The 19,297-nt window shown below is 40.1% G+C and overlaps 1 protein-coding gene across 2 annotated transcripts in view; it reads right to left on the reverse strand.

The window, feature by feature from the left end:
- The window catches only part of LOC112148340 (tetratricopeptide repeat protein 28), a gene marked incomplete at its 5' end in the record, with an annotated part of 202,333 nt that overhangs the window by 57,631 nt on the left and 125,405 nt on the right, over window positions 1–19,297 (reverse strand). For both annotated transcript variants that reach the window (XM_024275402.1, XM_024275401.1), the window contains 2 exon segments: window positions 11,521–11,651; window positions 14,020–14,292. In XM_024275402.1, the coding sequence (XP_024131170.1) occupies window positions 11,521–11,651; window positions 14,020–14,292 (404 nt within the window).

Below are 19,297 nucleotides of genomic sequence, written 5' to 3' on the forward strand. Positions count from 1 at the left end.
GGCATTTCAATCAAGCCACCAGCGATACACATTTGTTAAAAGCTGGTTTCTGCATCAATGGCCTACCACACACATGCACACATGACACAACAAAAACACACACTTGCATCTGTCATCATAAACTTTAGAAGTAAGAAAAAAAAAAGATAGAAAACAGACAAACAACCTAATGGAAAAAGATACCCCAAGTGGAAATGGGTGGTGGGTGAAGAAGGGAGGGCTAAAAAGAGACTTAGCAGAGAGAAGAATATGTTTACTAAACTTTGTGAGGGGGCTGTGTTGGAATTTGGGGGCATGATTTTTCTGGAATGATTGTTGTGCTCAAGTCACGCAATGCAACAAGGAGTGGGGGGTTACCAGTGTAGGAGGAACATTTGGTCTAGTTAACTCCACACCCTTAATAAATTAAAGGCAGGAGTATTGTAGACAGGAAAAGAAGAGTTCTTGAAGTTTAAAGCAAAATCATAGGTAAAGGGCTAATTTAAATGAAAAATTGTGAGAAAAAAAAGGTTTTAAACTAAGTAAACTTTATGTGTTTTTTAATTCAAATATCCTACTACTCGAGTAAGAGGACATCTACAAGTGATGTTTGGAAGTTTGGAAACTTAAGTGGAGTGAGCTGGAAAGTCTCCAATTTTAAAGCTTTGAATGCTGAAATAAAGACTTTTGCATAAAACCCGACTCTAATCTTTAGTTTAGCTTTTACATTTTAGATTTTATCGATGTTTATCCACATACTGACCTTGTCTGACTTGCAAAACAAAACAAAAAAAGGCATATAGCAGAGTACACACTTGAGAGACAGATTCTTAGAAAACTCATCATCTCCAGTAGATTCTGCACAGCCCGGAAAACAACCATAAAACAATTCCTCTCTGGAGTGTCTCTTTTGCAAACACCCAAACTGAGCACACACACAGAGACAAGGGAAGGTCCCCTTTGTCTGCTCAACACTGATGAAAAGCTACCCACTGCGAACTTCAATCACATTGGAAAATGAGTTGGAGACACGCTGCAACCTCAACAGTGTCATTAAGCCTGTCAGTCAGCCCTGTGGAGAGTGGGGAAGGGGAAACCGCCAGCGGCCTTCTTCAGTGTGGTTTTTAGCCCCGAACGAGACCCAGAGGAACCTGGTGCTCCTCCTGTGCTGGATCTATGTCTGACAGTAGCATAATTTAGCTATATGATTACGGAGTCTCGGCTAAACCCCCCCAAATGTCAACCATCCAGACAAAGGAATCATGCATATTCTAATGGTATTCAGACTACAGTGAATGATAACATTATCATGTGGGAAATGATAGCTAAAATCCCATCATATATGTTCCCACACGTGAAATCCATGTTGTGTGCACACAGCTGCACTCACACAGGCTGAGACGCACACAACGCACGAAGCGCGATAAGCTCTCCATGCTGTCAGAGGCTGGTGTGTGATTGGCCTCTGTGGAGCTACTGCTTCTCTCATCATTAACTCTTCAGAGGATCCCGCTGCTCTAATAACGCTAAGCCTCCCTGAATGGCGATGAAGTCAAAAACGTGCCCGTGCACTTATTCACAGATGCCCGACTCATTACACGCAAACACACACACAAATACGCGTGACAGCAAACACTCGTCTCATCGCCGCAATCACAAATACACACAAGCAGATGTGAGCAGCCTGGAAAAGCAAGGCCGACACCAAACACAATATGAAGCAGTTACGGCCAATTTGCAGAAACAATATGCTCCCTTTGCAGAGTTCCATTTTTGCAACGTGGTTTTAGATTTTCTGTCGAATCAATCCTTTTTAATATGTCAGCTGTGCCGTTTTACTGTCCAGCTGCTTCCATACGCACATTATTAATGTTATGCATCTTTGTCCAATATTTTTCTAAGCATTAACTGCTGAAGGATGTCAATAATTAAGTTTTAATCAAAGGGAACATTCTTTAGAGCAGGTTTCAAGCAGTTTCACTCCCTTCTTTGGTCTGTACATGTGAGTGCATTTAAGGACAGCCCCTTATGGTTGTTTATTACAACAGGGACCTTTATGTTTGTGAGTAGTGGCCTGTAAAGCTGTAAAACCTTGTTCAGAGCTAAGACTTGGTTTTAGAGTTGGGGTAAAGCAGTCATCTATGACTATTGAGGTCAGGGTAAGTGACAAGAAAAGCATCATTCAGTGAAACCCGTACAAAAAAGTAGAAAAACAAAAACTGATTGGATCTGTAAAAGGACAGAGTAGAAAGTACTCATAATGTAGGAAAGAAATGACAGTCCCTGCAGTATTAGCTTAATGAGATAGGCTGTCAGGAAAAAAAGTTTACCTTTTAGCCTCTTCTTAAATATTTTAAAAACCTAATTTCACTTGGTCCAGTTTGAAATGTGAGGCAGCACATTTAGGAGCTTTTGTCTGAGCTGAAGTCTAGCCAGACAGTCTTGACAATTATTTAAGGACCCTACTGAGTGTATCTGCAAGGTCAACGATGAGAAAGCCCGTCCCTTCTTAAGATAGACTACTTTCATTTCACTTGCTTGGGGCCGCGTATTTTCTCTCCATTTTATTGCTTTTCTTAGGGCTTTGCACAAAGAGACATTCCAGCTCCTCATTCAGATGCAGAGCTCTGGGCCAGAGACTGGGAAGGTCTGGATACTGTGCCACAGGGACAAGAATGCTGACACTGCTGTAACTCTGGACAAAAGCTAAGATCGAGGGCGGAGGCAGAACGAGAGGGGGAGGCAAGTCTTGGTGTACTGGAGTTGTTAGCAAGCTTAAGCTGAGCCAAAAAAAAGGAGTTACATTCCCCATCTTTGGCAGAAGTCTTACAAAAGATCATCTCCTCATTCTGCAAAAATGCAGCCTCCTACAACGTAGAGTGCAGCAGCAATATACAATGCAAACATCAAACACTTGGAGCTAAGCTGACCTCTCCCCCTCATGGGAGATCCCATGTTCCCCTGCTATAGAGAAACCATTCCCCCAACACACATGGAACCGGTCCAAGAACTCAAGCTCATCACTACTTTACAGATGGTTGAGTGGTGAGGGCTTATCTGGTTCCTATCTATGGCTTTGCTCTTTAAACATCAGAGAAAAGGCAAAGCACACAAGGGAGCCTCAACTTGATTCATCATGCAACCTGTTTCAGGGACAGCTGTAAAAGGAAAGGGGAAAAGTAGAAGACCACGGAATGCAGCTGCAGATGCTCTTTTCTTGTTTTTACTGTAATCATACAGTATTAGATCACAGCACAAAAAGCAGCTAATCCCTATATTTAGTTTAATTCTTTCATTTACCATCTCAGAAGTCATATATCAGCCTCTCAAAAAAGTAACACTCACTTGTTCATAACTACAAAAACCATGCTTGATGCTCTTCATTTTCAAATACCTGCATTCTTTTTTTTTAATTATAATGGATTATAAGAAACTGGTGTTGAAGAATCCTAAATACAGGAGACCAGGCTCGATGGCATGAAAAGTGTGACTAAACTATAAAACAAAAGGATGAAAACAGATGACCTGATACGGATGACCTGAAAACCAGACATTGACATACAGTTAGGGTAATTATTTAAGCTAAAACACATGTAGGAAATTAGCAAATGAAACCAGGTGAGACTGTGACAGAGGGGAAAACGAGCCTGAAAACCAACATGACAAGACAAAACTCTATGGGAACATTTCCGTTTATGCAGCAGAAATGATAGCTATATTGTTGTTTCTACAGTGGATAGAGGAGGTAAGACCACTTAAAAGCCATGTTTGCTCAGATTCAAGTTTATAGTTAGAGAGTATACAAAGCAGTCATTTAGACAGCTGACCTGATATTTTAATGGAGACATAACAGACATTATACAAATAACAATCAGCAGGATTTTCCATTTCATTTGTGTAAATGAAATGGAAAAGCCTAGTACTGATATACATATTGATGTTAGCAAAAAAAGAGGTAAAACGTCTGGCGAAACAACCAAGATTAATACATGAGGCGTGCCAGATTATAAAACAAACTATCGAGAAAATATAAGTCTAAAAAATAAGTATTTCTGCTTTTATGGTAGTCTTCATTTGCGTTTACAAATTACTGGAATAAATTCAATTCTAAATGGTAATAATCAAAAACTTCTTATTATTAGTGATCTAATTTGCATAATTTCTAAATTTCTAAATCAATAACTTGAATGTGATAGAACATTATTTTGAAAGTTCACAACATATTTAGGGGTAGACTTAAGTTATAATTGCCTCTGGTTGTAAGTCGGATGCTGTGTTTGGGCATCAAAAGATAATCTGGGCATTCTAGCAATGACTTATGGGAAAAAGAATTCAAAAGGACTGGTCTGTAAAGATCTAGATACTTTAAAAACAGATATTTTAAATAAAATCCCCAAACTGTGTGGGCAACTGCATGTTTTAGAATTGGTTTAACATAAGAGGACAGGGAAGATCTGGTCTGCCTGCTGAATTATGGACCAGCTGTAGGCGGGCACAGAATGATTGATTAAGGCAGAAGACGGGGGAATTACAATAATCAGGTCTGGAGGGTATAAAGGCATGAATGATCATCTTCATTTTAGAGAATGAGACTACAGATATTCATGTTGAAATGTTAAAGAGATGAAAAAATAACCAGAATGACTCACTGATTGGATAAGTTGGTCAAAACGGGGTCTGTTCAAATATACTATTAAGATCCCTGAGAGTGGGCCGTGCATACTTGGAAAAAGGAATAGACACTAAGATCTCTTAAGAAGGAAGGCAGACATTTTTGTAGGCAGCTCAGTTTAGTAATTTCAAGGAGCTTAAAGGAAATATGAAGCTGAATGTTGTTAGCATAAAGGAAGTGAAAAATGTCTAAAAACGGATGAGCCCACAATTGAGCCTTGAGGCACACCAAGAGAAGCAAACACAAGTTCAGAACTCAATGGAGCATGCGATGCTAAAAACGAAGCTCATTTTGAAACACTGACCTTGATGATGTACTCGACAATCAAAAAGGAGCACATTATTGTCAGCTTTGAGAAAATCATAGGGAACCCGGGGCTAAGCACATTGTGGAAGGTTTTTGAGAAGGTCACTTTAAAAAGTGGTTTTAAACTTGAAACTGGCATTTGGTTAACATGTTTAGCATGTGTTTGGTATATTGGAGTGTGATGCAGTGACAATATGTTTTCCTGCTTATCTGAAATAATTTTGACATACAAGTTCATTTAATAACGGCTATATTGCTGTGAAAAGCTGCTGCAGAAGCTCAGCGATGAAGGATGCAACAGTTTTAAATGAGGTGTTAAAGCAAACCAAACAGAGAACAGTTGGAGAAGCGGGAAACAGATCAGTAAATACTTTTTTTCCTATAAAACTAATTATTATGGTTTTTTTTAGGTCCACAGACTCCTCACACAGTTATTTTCAGTGAGGGGCGACCAGGCTTTTGCCAATTTTGACTGAATAAATGCACAAAGTTGGCCAATGCCCGAATCAATAATAATTCCCTTACTTGTGCAAAACTTATCGAGGCCAGCAGTTCTGTTGGGCCATCTCCAAGGGACTGTTGCTCTACATTTCTGCCTGTTATCAACCTCTAACCTCAGGTACTAATCACTAATTAACATGCAGCCTCTTCCGCATATTGACACACCGGTATTAACTCTAAAGGCTGAAAACCAACAAACTACAACTGAATGGTGTTTCAGAGGACAGCTCTTCCATGCAAATGTCCACAGGCTGGTGTGCTGGGCCGGGGCAGCCATGCAGGGACCTGCCTGGGATTGGACGCCTCTCCCTTTTCACAACAATGTCTTTTTATCACAGAGCTGCTGACATGATTCATGAGCCTGAGGACCTGATGTGGAGCTGCTGTGCAGGCCAGATGAAATCCCCCCAGTCCACTAATGTAGGTTTCTGTGTTGCTTTTCAAGTTACTGGAGCAAAGGAGCTATTTTCACACTGCTGAGCAAGAAATATGTCTTTCTGTGACTAAATCAACCATATCTACCCCTTCCCAACCTTTTTGCTCTTGACATGCTCACACACAATAAACAGCAGAACACAACGCTGTCCTTCTTTTATTTTTTTCTCTTTCCTTCCTCACCTCACTTACCAGGAGGAGCTTCCTCTCTCCTGCTGCTCCCAGCTTTCTCCAAGCATCTCTCTTTCCTCTGCCTCTTCTCCTTCATTAAAATGGACTTCCTAAAGCCTCCATTCATCTTGCTGACAGCTCCAGTATCGATCGGGCTGAAGAAAGGGGATGCAGTTCCAGAGCTTCAAATGGCTCTCTGGTCAGCCTCGATGAGAGGTGGACTGGACTAAAGCTGGAGGGAAGGAGGAGCGGGGAGTGCCAGATTTAACTGGGGGTGGGGTCCTGCCCAAAGACTGGACCCTGAAGAAAACTTGGTCACCAGTGACTAAGAATTCCCCACTGGTAGAATTAAAATGGCTACCCCCTTCTGTAATAAGGGTGATGGCGGCACGATCCGATGATGTATTATTCCCATGGACTTCTGATCGCAAGCTCAAGTGAGATATGTTCTGGAGTTGAAGTACAAGGTTTCAGCTGACATACAATTAATTCTGCCATCTGATGATGAGATCACTTGATCCAAAATGCTTGTTTTTTGGAATGATGAGCATTTTCATGGTGTTTACTGTGGCCTGCGGTGAAACCCTGACGATCCTTCCATCTTTCTGGTGAGCATAATCTAAGAGTGTGTCGGTGTCATCTGTAATCATACGCTGCATCATGTCAGCGTTCGTCTCGCGTGACCATGTCACAACCTATTTGTTAACTAATCTGTCCCTCTATGCTGCCACTTCTCGAAGGAACACAACAAAACAAAGTGTGATAGTTCAGAGTTTCCAACTGGAAGTCATTTATTCTGCACAGTGCACTGGAGTGTTCAGATGAGGGTCTTTTTAAAGCTGCATTAGCAGACGGGTTTGTGACGCTTGAATATTGATGCTTTCATCAGTGGAGTAAAGACTCCATATATTATTTTGCTTTGAAGATCCAATGGTGGCATATAATCACTAAAGAATGGTGTGTTTTTGTTTTTTTTTTGTTTTAAATTAACTCTACCTTAAAATGTGGTGACATATAGAAAAAAAAGGGAAAAAATGGGAGGTGAATACTATCAAGAAGTGTGGAGCTGGGGAAGGAGAGAGGAAGGAGGCGGCAGAGAGCAGTAGTCGATATAACGGCAGTCATTTATCTCCTTGACAGCCGTCCAAATGCTCTGCTAGGGGAAACACAGAGCTGCGTCACCCCGAATGCAGCAAACGCACAGCACCAGCACGTCTGCCTGCATGCACATGCAGAGCAAAACGTGCGTTTACGAGGCGGGGATTCTGCTCATGCGTGCACACAGAGACACGTCAGCACATCCCTGGACTGCAAACGGAGCAGGCAGAACCCTCCAAAGCGGAAAGCAAACACATTTTACTCCTGCTTCACAACCCTACATCCTCACATCTGTTTGTGCGCACTGAAATGCTCCAAGACAAACGTGCGCATGAATGGGACATGACACGTTCGCACGACGCTGGAATACGGGGATACAGATGTGTGGTGCCAGCGACGCACACAAGAAAAACACACGATCCCTGTTCCCAGCTTTGGTCATGGCCCATTGGCTGACGCCTGCCGTCCATCTCTCATGATTCATGGCTAAGCAAGCTGCTGTGAAACAGTTCTAAACCAGTGAGCTGTGGAGAGCTGGTGTGTCATTAAGGCACAGCAGGCTGCGTGTGCTGCTGCACTATTGCTGGCTCTGTGCTTCTGCCTTGCACACTAGAAGGTGAGACATCAGGCTCTTCTTGCCTATGTCTGTCAAACATACAGCTGAGTCCACTTGCATCTTGGTCTGTCTTATGAAGTGTGCACACACAGCAAGAGATGTGTCACTTTATATTTAGCTGAACACCCATCTCTTCCAACCCCCCACCCAACATTTCAGCTAAATTGGCTCCTCTAATCATCCCTAAATCCTCCTTTCTAATCAACAAAGCATTGAAGGCAAAAAAAAGGGGGGTAAGAAGACCAATCCCCTTCCCCTCCCACACCATCATCTATTGGCATGGTCCCAAAGAAATGAGTTGGAGGCACACGTTTATCCACTAATGACTCCTTAATGATCCCCTCCCCTGTTGGTGTGCTGACAAACACTGACAGACCCTGACCCTGACAAGAGGAACGCCCACGCCGGGCCCTCCACCTCACCTCTTATTTAGAGTATCCTCTCTCTTAGCCTGATTAAATCAGCTAGTGTCCAGTTCTGCCCTGGACTTGATGGGAATCCTATATGGCAAAAATAACATCATTCACGTACAATTTCCAGACTCAAAGTCAAACAACTACAGAATGTTGCAGTTGTTTAAAAGGAATTTGAAAGCTGGTGTTAGAAGGGAACAATGTTCAGCTGAGTGCTACGTGTAAAAGATCCATTTTAGGTCAAAATAACTTAAAGATCCACTACGATGAAAATTGTTTTTAACTAGGGGAGTGTATCTTTCCCTCTCATACAATTCGATGCACATCTTAATGCATGGTCATGGGGTGCTGTTATGTCACGAGTGGTTAAAGATTTATCCCATCCATACGCAAAAAAAGGTTCCACATGCAACTTTTCTCATGTTACATGCCGCCAGACTGCTTTTAGCACTCAAGCTAATCGAGAGAATCCGGTCGATTTTCAAAATAAACGATTTCCATGTCATAAAAAAAAAAAAAAAAAAACTAGTATAGTTTAGGGAGCCACAGACCGCCACTGGTCCGCAGCCCGGTGGTTGGGGACCACTGGTTTAGAGGGCTTAATGTAGGAGTAGGGAGAAGCTGTAGGGGTCGGGGAAGAATTTGGATTGACCTAAGAGTCATCATTTTCTAGAATTACAGGAAAATCTTTGCAGAACTAAGGCCATGTTTAGAAAGAGCTCAGGGATTTGCCACCATTTGAAGACAGTAACAGTGGAGCCAATAGTAAAATGTCTGAATTCCTTTTACTTTTCTGTAATTGTTCTTTCCATTTAACCTGGACTTCTGGGAGAGAATCTCCTCAACATCACACAGGGCGTAATTACAGAGAACTTCTCTACCAGTTAGCGTTAGTTTTTCCTAAACACACAAAAACACAGTGAATCAGGGCTTACCTCCCTTTACTGCAACCTAATATTTAAGAAGAAAACATTCCAGAAAAACGCTCGGGATCAAAAGGGAGAACATTGAGGAAAAATCGACTCAAACTGTTTTGCTCTACAATTGCTGAGGTGGTCTTTTGTACATATACAGGAGTACTGGCAGACCTGGATAAAACTAGGTGTTGAAACTGGGACAAAATCAAAGAGATTTCATGGTAAATTTATGCAATGCATGCACAAGCTAAAAAAAAAAAAAAATTAAAAAAATGATAGGTCTAACAGTCAATGGGTTAAAGAAAACACTTCACACCAGCGCATGACCTCACTGTTGAGGACTGCAGCTTCAAGTCTGTTGGGGATGACAGAGCGCTCACTCTGAGCTTTTTCTCAGTCCCGCCTTCATTTTTGTTTGGATTTCTTTTTTTCCTCCTCCTTAGCTCTCCATCTTTAGTGTCCTGGTTAGATCATAATGACCCACTGTTAAGAGCCCACTGGTTTGCTATGGAAAAGGGGCCCTGTTTCTTTAATACATTGCACAACAACACAGATTGGCCTTATTAGAAATGATAAAGAGGCTTCGCGTACACACTCCATCTTTGGACCGATTCTTTTCTTAATTTACAGGAAACATTTAACTACATTTACAGAGTTTTTATTTTTGTTCCACATTTGTTTCAACATCTCTATCATCATCATCAGATCATGTGACTTGCTTGACTCCTATTTTAATTAGGTCACCACTTATCCAGATCATCAATACATATTATACATAGGATTATATGGCTTTGACAGAGAAATAATTCAATATTTTCTTAATTGTTGACATTTTATTGTATTTATGAACTAAAACCTAAAAGAATTAGAGCTCAAATTTCACTTTATATTGCAGCCTCAGTTCTCATTTCAACTTAAGGGGCTTTAGGAAATTATTATTATTTTTTTAAAATCTGTCTAATTCATGTTTTATTTCATACACAGACCCCAGATCAGTGGATTTTTGATTCTTGTAGATTGTAAGCTGCAGACTGGAAATCCAGTCAGAAACAACATCCTGTCCCAGGGCCCCTAGGAAGTGACCTCAGCTTCAGAAGGGCCAGCTGAAAAGTCCACATCAGAAACAAAAACACGGGGCCGGCCATAATGAGCTCTGCACCAGGCTCCAGAGTGCTCTGAGGGAAACCAGGTGGTGTGACGCACATATGATTCGGATTAGGGGGGGTGGTTCCGATGAACATGGGGGGGTGTCAATCTGAAGTATATGATGCAACAACATTTAAAGAGCGCAGTGTCTTCAGTTACAAAAAATAGAAAAGTTATGTGAATGATGACAAAGGAAGATAGAGACTTAAACATATTATTCACAACAAACGATAATATGAAAAAGTGGAGTTAAAACATAAATAATTCACAATATTTTTCTTGCTTTTCCCCTCTTTTGTCTTCCCTTTTCTCTCTGTTTTGATAAGATCCAGTCAGTCTCCAGCCACAGCTGGGAATCATCCCCAAACACTCTGAGCCAATCAGGTTGGAGCATGACTGGATGCTTCTTCTTTATCAGCTGCTTTTGTTGTAGCATGGAGCCTTTTCAATCATGTCTCTCTTTTAATGCCTAAAATCCCTTAAAATATGTGTCAGAAGAAAATTCAAACATTAATCATAAAATATACACTTCTGTTATGACCTTAAATCAGTAATTAAAGGTTTTTCTCTACACTAAGAAGACATGCACTACACTTAAGGACCCGCTCTTATTTTTTGTCTTGTAGGAGAAAATATGCATCAATTAATTTGTTTTCTGCTAAACGTTTAAATGAATTTGCTGTTAAAGCAAAGCTTAAGGACCTTCCACCCATCCATAACACTGACTTCATCCCAAACTCTGCGAGTCGAGCTGTCAAGGTCATCTCTAGCCTCATTCTTCAACAGTTACTTTCATCCCGGAGCATTGTGCCGCTTTTGATTGGGCTGTTTAACCGCCTCCTGATATCAAGAGCACAAACAAGCCAGCCTGCCGGCCTGGCGGGGAGGATAAGGGAAGAAGGGAAGACGGGGGCCATTCTTCTTTCCGTGCGACGGGAATTGTATTGGAACAAGCACCTGTCAACTCCCCCCCAACAATGACCACAGAGGTTGGGCAGAGACACAGGAAAGAAGGTAGAGAAAGAAGGAGCTACACAAAAAGAAAAAGTGGATCTCACTTTCAATCTTCTTTTGTTTCATGCTGCCATGAGCTACAAAATCTCAGATTAGAACCTGCAAGAATATTTTGCGTCGATGAGGCAAGCTTGCTGTTGAATTTCTCCTTATCTGAATATTTTTCCACCAACATTTGAACAAATCTTGTAATATTTCTAAAAAAAAAAAATTGTGACTTTGCCATCCTCTGAAAAGGCAGATGGCTCTTACCTCTCTGTCTTTTAACTTCATGGCCAGAACCAGCTGGTTGCGGTGGTTGGTCAGAGCTTCCCGATAGTTGCCCTTGGAGAAGAATGCCGAGCCCAGATTCCCATGAGCACGGCATTCCCCCGTTTGGTCACCTTAAAAAAAAATGAAACGTAAAGCACCTGTGAGTACGGAGCAGCAACCTGTTCATGAAAATGTTCAGCACTGCAGTGCCACAGTTCAGCAGGGACGTGATGAGCCACATCCGTGAAAGTGTCCGTTCTAAGTTGTCTGCAGCGGAGTGTCTTCTCTGACAGCTGTTGGTGTTAATCTGAGGGGAAAGCCTTATTATTTCTGCCCTGACAGAAAGGCCTCCCAGAAAGGGCCAAAAGCAAAACAGGCGTCTCAGAGCTCCACCTGAGAGCCACAGCTCCTTATCTCCTGCTGCTCTGCCCAGTCATGTTTCAAATGTGTGGGTGTGAGAAGAGTGGAGCCAGTCCGTGCTGCTCTGTTCTCCTTTTTTTACCTGACATCTTTCCTTCCTCTTACATGTTCTGTACCTCCAATTGTTGTAGTTTTTTACACAAATCAGATTATAGATGCAGTAAAATCATTAATTTCATTGAAGAGTCTCTGTTTCTGACCAAGAAAGCTCAAATTTAAAGGTGTTTCCATGGCACCGCACATCACATGCACCAAGATTTGGAAAAACAAAATAGAAGTATAGGAACATAATTATCTATCAAATGCAGAAAAGATTGTGCCGTTTCGCCCCTCCTCATGTTAACTACACAAAACCAAAATGTTGGATCAATCACACAATAGTTGGCAGATGGTTATCGGAGCAGAAAATTACACTTTTGGACGGCTGGTTCACACTTTTAAAGGCGTTTTTTGCTATGATTTTTCTAGAAATGTGAAGTTCTCAAAGTTCTGACACATGAAATGCTCTCGCCTGAAAGGCCATCGTCTCCCCTCACATACTGTAGTGCATGAAGCCAAATCAACAATTCAATAGTTCAAATTTGGGAGGAAAGGTCTCAGCGTTTTCACAACAGTCAAAATTCAACCCACATTAACTTCCAGTGGATTGTGATTACTCCAATGCTTTACTTCAACTGTTACACAATGACCCAAATGTGAACAGGAAATAGTTTTCTGTTTGAGTTGCAGTCTTGGGTGCGAGACCAAATTTCAGATTATGATCTAGCCTAAACTGTTAACACATTTGACTCTTTTTGCTCCAACAGATCTGCTCTACCTGAACTCTGAACAAAAGGAAAAACTTCAAAAGTTGCTTTTTGATTGGTCCAATTCTCAAAAGAGACCATCTCGCACAACTGTTTTAGTCTTTAATTATAACAAAACACAATATTTAGTACTCTTAAGATATGTATTGCAATCTAAACTAAACAAAAAAATAAAGTTTATAAAAATACTAAGACACTCCGATGAAACTTGTGTGTTTTTGGTGTTTTTAACATGCTCACAGGCATTTTCTCATTATGGAGGTCACATATAAAGTAAATCAAACCTAAAATTGCATTTCTGAGTATTTCTTTATTCAAATTGTTGTGAATATGGAGGAGAAAAAAAAATGCTATTCAAGAATGAGCTTGTTTGTTCGTCAAAAATACTATGGGCTGGGCTACATGCTCCACACCTGTATGGCTGCATTGCTCCCATATTTCTAGCCATTTTTGTACTGATCGTACAAAAGAGAAAGAAACCTTTGGATCATGTAAAAAAATCTCTCAAGAGAAATTGTTGGTGTAAAGCATAACAGCAGAACTTTGAATTGTTGCCACAGCGATAATCAGGAAAGACAGAGCACCAAACAGAACGTGAATGATTTAAACTTTTCCACACAATCTGGATCCAAAAATGTGTGTAAAAAAATCTCAGAGTTTCTGTTTAAGGTTTAACATTCGGGGAAAAACTAACTCCTCATTTGAAATTTTACTGGCAACATTTAAAAAGCCTATAGGACTCGTGGAAATGCATTTTTTGCCCTAATGAGTACAAGCTGAATTTCTTCTTGTTCTCCAGAGGGCCTTCAAGCACGTTCAGCACGCATTAGCCGATGCTAAATCCTGACAGGAAGATAAGCGGAGTGCAGTGATAGTTGTGTGTCTTAAGTGCAAAAGTGTTGTGGACTGAGTTCTTATCGATGGTACTTTGAACATCGGTGGATGACGCCAGTGAATCCTGGCCAACAAAACGACTCCCAGTCTTGGCAGCTTAGATGTTAAAGGAAAAAAACAGTAAGAGGCAAAGGCAGGAAGCCAAAATCACTAGAGTTTCTAAAGGGGAAAAAAGTTTATTCTAGGACTTTGTCAAGGATGTTACCTTGAAACAACATGATACTTTTGATGGACTTAAAGAGAAACAAACCAAAAAAAATGTAAGACATGCTGAAGGAGTTCATAACTTGAGTTTTTTGCTTCAAAAAACTGAAAAATGTAATAATTAGAGGCTGAAAAACTAATAAAGACTGATTAATCACATTGTTTCCTCCCATACCTAAAGTCTTGGCCACTTCCAAGTCTTGCTGCATGTATCCTATGCTCTTCTCCGTGTTGCCCAGGGACCACTGGGCGCTGCTGAGCGCCGAGAAGACAGAACCGCGTAACTTGAGGCTGCATGTGCCGATCTTCAAAGCGGCCTCCAGCACCACGACAGACGCTGTGTGGTGGCTTGCTGTCAGCAGCTCCTGGCCAATCACAGAGACCACCACAAACGGACTTTTGTCCAGCTTCATCTTTTGCAGCTGCTGATAGGTAGGCTCCAGAGAACCTGCGTAGAAAAGACACGAGTGAGACAGAGATTAGAAGAAAAAAAAATGAGGGAAGAAATCCCTGCGCTGACAGGCTGACTGACAGCAGGAGATGACAGGCCGTGGTAAATGTGTTTGCATGCTTGCTAACTGACAAAGGTGAGTGCTTTCTGCACTCAGATTACGCTTTCATCCTGTAATGGTTGTGTTTTGTCTGGCTCGATAAGCATAGCCTGCAGCTTAACTGAGTGACGGCTTTCACCCACAATTTAACAATAACTCAAAACGCTGTACGAGTTATTTTTTCCGTCCTTCCTCTATGAATGGACTAATCTCTGACAGTTTCCAGTGGTGCTGCAAAAACATTGGCAACAACTTCCAGTTTTGGACTATTGTTTTAACGCACCACAGAGCAAAATTAGAGCAAATTTCTGATGTTTTTTTGTTTGTTTTTTTAGGCGATAATGCTGTCTCAGAGAGCAACGAGGGGGTTTGGAGAGGAATCTAGAGAGTCGTGGGAAAACGATTGCGGCTTTTCACACAAAAGTGGATGCAGCGTGGGATTGCAGAGCAAAGGAGGCAAACAAGGTGACCTCTGAAGACGCTGAAAATGCACACCATGACATAAATCAATGTTGGGCCACTGAGATTGAGGGTCCACAGCCCCTCCGGATTGTAAAGCCTTCTGGCAGCCGCCAACATCAAACCTCACGAAGGGGAAGCAAAGGAGACGTGTGTGTGCATTTGCCTTAGAGTCTAATGACACACTTGCACTTCTGTTGCACCTTTAAAATGCATGTGGATCTAAAGGAAAATTGCATGAAAATTTTAACCACTAATAAGACTCAAAAATTCCAGAGACGACACGCGCCTTAGTATACCTCACCATAAAAGTTTAAATTGTCTTTATGCAAACATCAAAAGAATACTTTCACCTACACACACGGTATGGAGCGCATCTCCATACACAAAAGCATAACTGATGATGCTCCTTCAAGAGCATCACTTCTGTTCCAGCGCTTGGCAGAGCAACGTGCTTATGGAGACAATGCGTGCACATAATATCCATTCATACCTTGTAATTGCCTTTAAAGCGACAAAGACAGCTGAGCCATAAATCAAACATTGAGAGAATGCTTTTTTAAAGAGGTGTCACGGCTGCTGATTTCACAAACAGGTAGTTATGACAACACTGGAGAGCATTGTTTCATTCAGATGCGAAGGCAGGGAAAGTCTTCTGGAGCCTTGAGACACATTTAACTCGCATCCTCGCCTCATTGGTATGCACACAGCACAGACATGTATCTAAAAGTCACTCTGCTTTGATAAAACTTGACTTTCCTTTGCTGACTGTAAGACATCTCTGCTCCGAAAGGACAAAAATGTCTGGAAATATTCTTAACCCCTCATTTGGCCACAAGTAAGAGTTGAGTAGAGTAGAATAGAATAAAATAGAATAGACTGAAATAGAATAGAATAAAATAAAATAAAATAATAGAATAGAAACGGTATCATTGCCACCTCATTATTGGATGTAAAATACCTTAAATTATGAATGTAAACTACTCTACATTACCTTATTTAAGACAAATTATTCATTTTGAGATTAACATGCAAACACACAAAGATAAGCACCAACTTTCTGTCTGAAACAGATTAGCAGAAAACTAGGAACAGAAGGGAATTAACATAAAAAAAAAGTCAGTTTATACATAAAAATCTGATGTTTTTTACTTTTCATTACTGAACCATGAAGGGTTAGTTTTTTCTAAGATGAAGCAGAAAAGTTATCTCTACTGTAAAAATTATATTTCTCAACAATTTTTAAATTCAGTTTAAGACATTGTTAATTTTTCGACATATCATCAGACAATAAGAAATGCTTGAAAAAAATACTGTTTTTTTTTTTTTTACCTTTTACTTTTTTACTTAATAGTTACAATATTAGACATATCTACAGGTATGTTGCAAGAATATGCAGAACACTTCTACTGATAATTATTACTTGCATGTTAGTGTATGCTTTTAATTTGCATTTTAAAAACGAAAGTATCTATTTGCCCATAATTTTCTAAATATGTACAGCCAGTGCTGAACTTTTCTCTCGACTCCACGGGTTCTGAACCTTAACCTGAAAGGGTTATATTAGGATTAAAGTAAAGGTAACCCCGGGCTTTCACACACCTAGGCACGTAATAGCTAACAAAACTTTAACTTTAAGAATAATTTTAAATACGTATGACCAACAACAAAACTAAATCCAGCCTTGGATTCACTTAAAATATGTTCAAGCATCTTGGCTACATGGATTACACATTGCCAACATGAATTTCCATCACTTTTTTGTGCTGGGCGCATGTAAATACGTACAAATAACATCAACCTATAAAAAAACTAACCATTAACTTTAGAAGTTAATGGCTGAATATTATTGTGCCTCTGATTTCATGCTGAATTAAAACATTTTATTTTTAGATCAAGTTACATTTATCCCAAATCGACGTTGGATTATGTGTTTAAATGAAGACCATTCCAACCTTTTTTTTTTTTTTTTTGCTTAGAGAGGAAAATATTCATTTTTTAAGTGGTTTGAATCCCGGCTGGGACCTTTCTGTGTGGAGTCCCTTTACATGTTGGGTTTTTTTGTGCACTCCTGCTTCCTCCCATTATCAAAAAACATGCTTCATAGGTTGATTGACGATTCTAAATTGTCTTTTAAAAGCAAGTGTTGATGTTCAATTTCAGCCTACACTAGATGGGATAGGCTCCAGCATCCCCCACGGACCCTGCACAGGACTAGGTAGTATAAATGGAAAGTAAATTAAGCAAACGTTTAACCAACCGAGCTTCATTCCGTGCACTAATACATTGTTATATTAAAACACGGTCTGTTTTACACAGTTGCTCTGGTAATAGCCTCATGAAAAACACATTCACTAAAGTTGCCACATGGAGTTAAGTTAACATGATATTTTTATGTAATAAGGCTTCACAATCATCTTAATAACCTCTCCTCCAACTAGTTGCAGTGGGAGCGTTTCTAAAGCTACGCCGGCGTGACGGCTGTGGTGGCACCTGTTGGACACAGGAGGGTGCAGCAGCTGTCGAGGTTTTCCAAAAAGGCACGCTGTGAGATTTCATGCTGTGGTGATGTAAAGGCTTGTCGAATAAGGAAATTAAAAATCTCACATTAAGATCTTGCCAGCTCTTGATTACTTCCCTGAAAACACGAGCTAAAGTGGCACTAAATGGAGTCTCCGGGATTGTGGCAGAAAACAGTGTCAGAAAAAAGTCCCAACAAGCTTTCTGCCTGACATGTCAGTCAGGTCTAGTTTATTTTCTTAGTTTTTGCTTGTTTTCCTTGTTGCCCCTGTTTTTCTGTGAAACTGCTCTTTTCATGCTTGTTTGGCTTTTTGGAAACTTTTGCAAGGACTCAGATTTTTTCATTTTTGACTCAATGGCCTTAAGTAAGGATTGGATTTTTTTTCCTATATTAGTTCACTGTAATGATATATGGAATGTGTTGCCCCTCCAGCATAAAAACACAATGTTACATGACCGGCAGTAATTAGGGCTAATTACATTTTGATGAACCTGTCAGTCATATTGACAGGGAAGGAAAAAGCCGAGCACAGCCTCCGCCTTTCGCTCCGAAACTTAAAGAAAAGACTTGATTGTTTTTTATACTCTGTAAGCAAAGCTTAATGTGAATTTATGTAAAATATAATACAAGAACAAGAGCGTGAACAGCAAAGGTAAGCAGGCTGTGACAACATGATTTAACAACCGGTGATTTATGACTTTTCTTGACAGTAGGTAATGTTTTCCATTATTTTTTATTTCAGCAAAATAAATTAAATAAAGCCTACGTGAAGCGAAATAATAAAACATATTAGCCTAAGTACATACTGTGCTTCTGTGTAGAAGTCCTATTTCAAGTCTGCAGGTTTCCATACATCTTAAACCCTTTAATAACTTATACCTCATAAAAAAAATAGTACCAGGATTTACAGAAAAGAGTTCTGGTGCTGGAAAAAGATCAAATTTTCTACATTTATGGTAATTTTCCTTTAATATTTTTGGTCATCTCAATCATATTTCTATTATAGCTAAGACTATGTCTCAGTTAAAGCTGCTACGCAGGAACAGACTATTCAAACCTATCTATACTCACCAAAGACATCAATTAACATTTGATGTAACCAGAATAAACTAAATATGTGTATACATCTTGAAAAATGATGTGTCAAAATTAACTTGAATTCCAGCAAACTGGTGTGTCTGTCCTGCTTTGACACTGAAATATGTATTAAAGCAAAACTGACTTTATCGTTGACATTGCTCCAGAAAAAAAAGTGCCAATTCAATTGCAACTCTGTGTTTTTTAAATGAAAGGCCTTTTGCTTAAAGGCACTGCAGTAGGACAGATGTTAATGAGTGTGTGGTTCAAGGGCAGCGCTTTAATAGCCACTGATCCAGCCTGGGTTAACAGCTGCCATCCCATGAAAAACCTGCCTCTGCGGGATATAAGAGAAGGTCCTATAAAAGTAAAAGCATCTAAAGTGAGCTTGTGTAAAAGAAAAACAGCTAATGGATCCTCGTGACTCGTTTGTCTAAAGCTGGCAGGAATTTTATGTCTGAATTTAAGAAAAAAACAAAAAAAAAACCTTCAACAGATTTGCATTTAAAAATCAAATTTTGCTTACACCCCCTCAAATATAAAAATAATTTGTTTTGATAGATGAAAAAACTGTCGCCTGGGGTCTTTGTCATTGCAAAATTGGGACTTGTGCAATCACTTTGAGCAGTATGGCCCTTTACTGAGAATGACACTGTACATGATACAACATAATGAGAAATAAAAGGAAGAAAAAACAGAAAGTAAAACAAAACGTATAATAGATCAATACCAGGTTCTTGAAAGAACACAGGCAGGTGTAGATTAACTTATTAGAAGGTTGATTGGTCTCAGTTTAATAACATTGTTTCTTATAATACTTTTTTCTTCAGTCAACAAACAATTTA

This window comes from Oryzias melastigma, linkage group LG9 (assembly GCF_002922805.2).
Source record: "Oryzias melastigma strain HK-1 linkage group LG9, ASM292280v2, whole genome shotgun sequence".
In the NCBI taxonomy this organism is placed as follows: domain Eukaryota; kingdom Metazoa; phylum Chordata; class Actinopteri; order Beloniformes; family Adrianichthyidae; genus Oryzias; species Oryzias melastigma.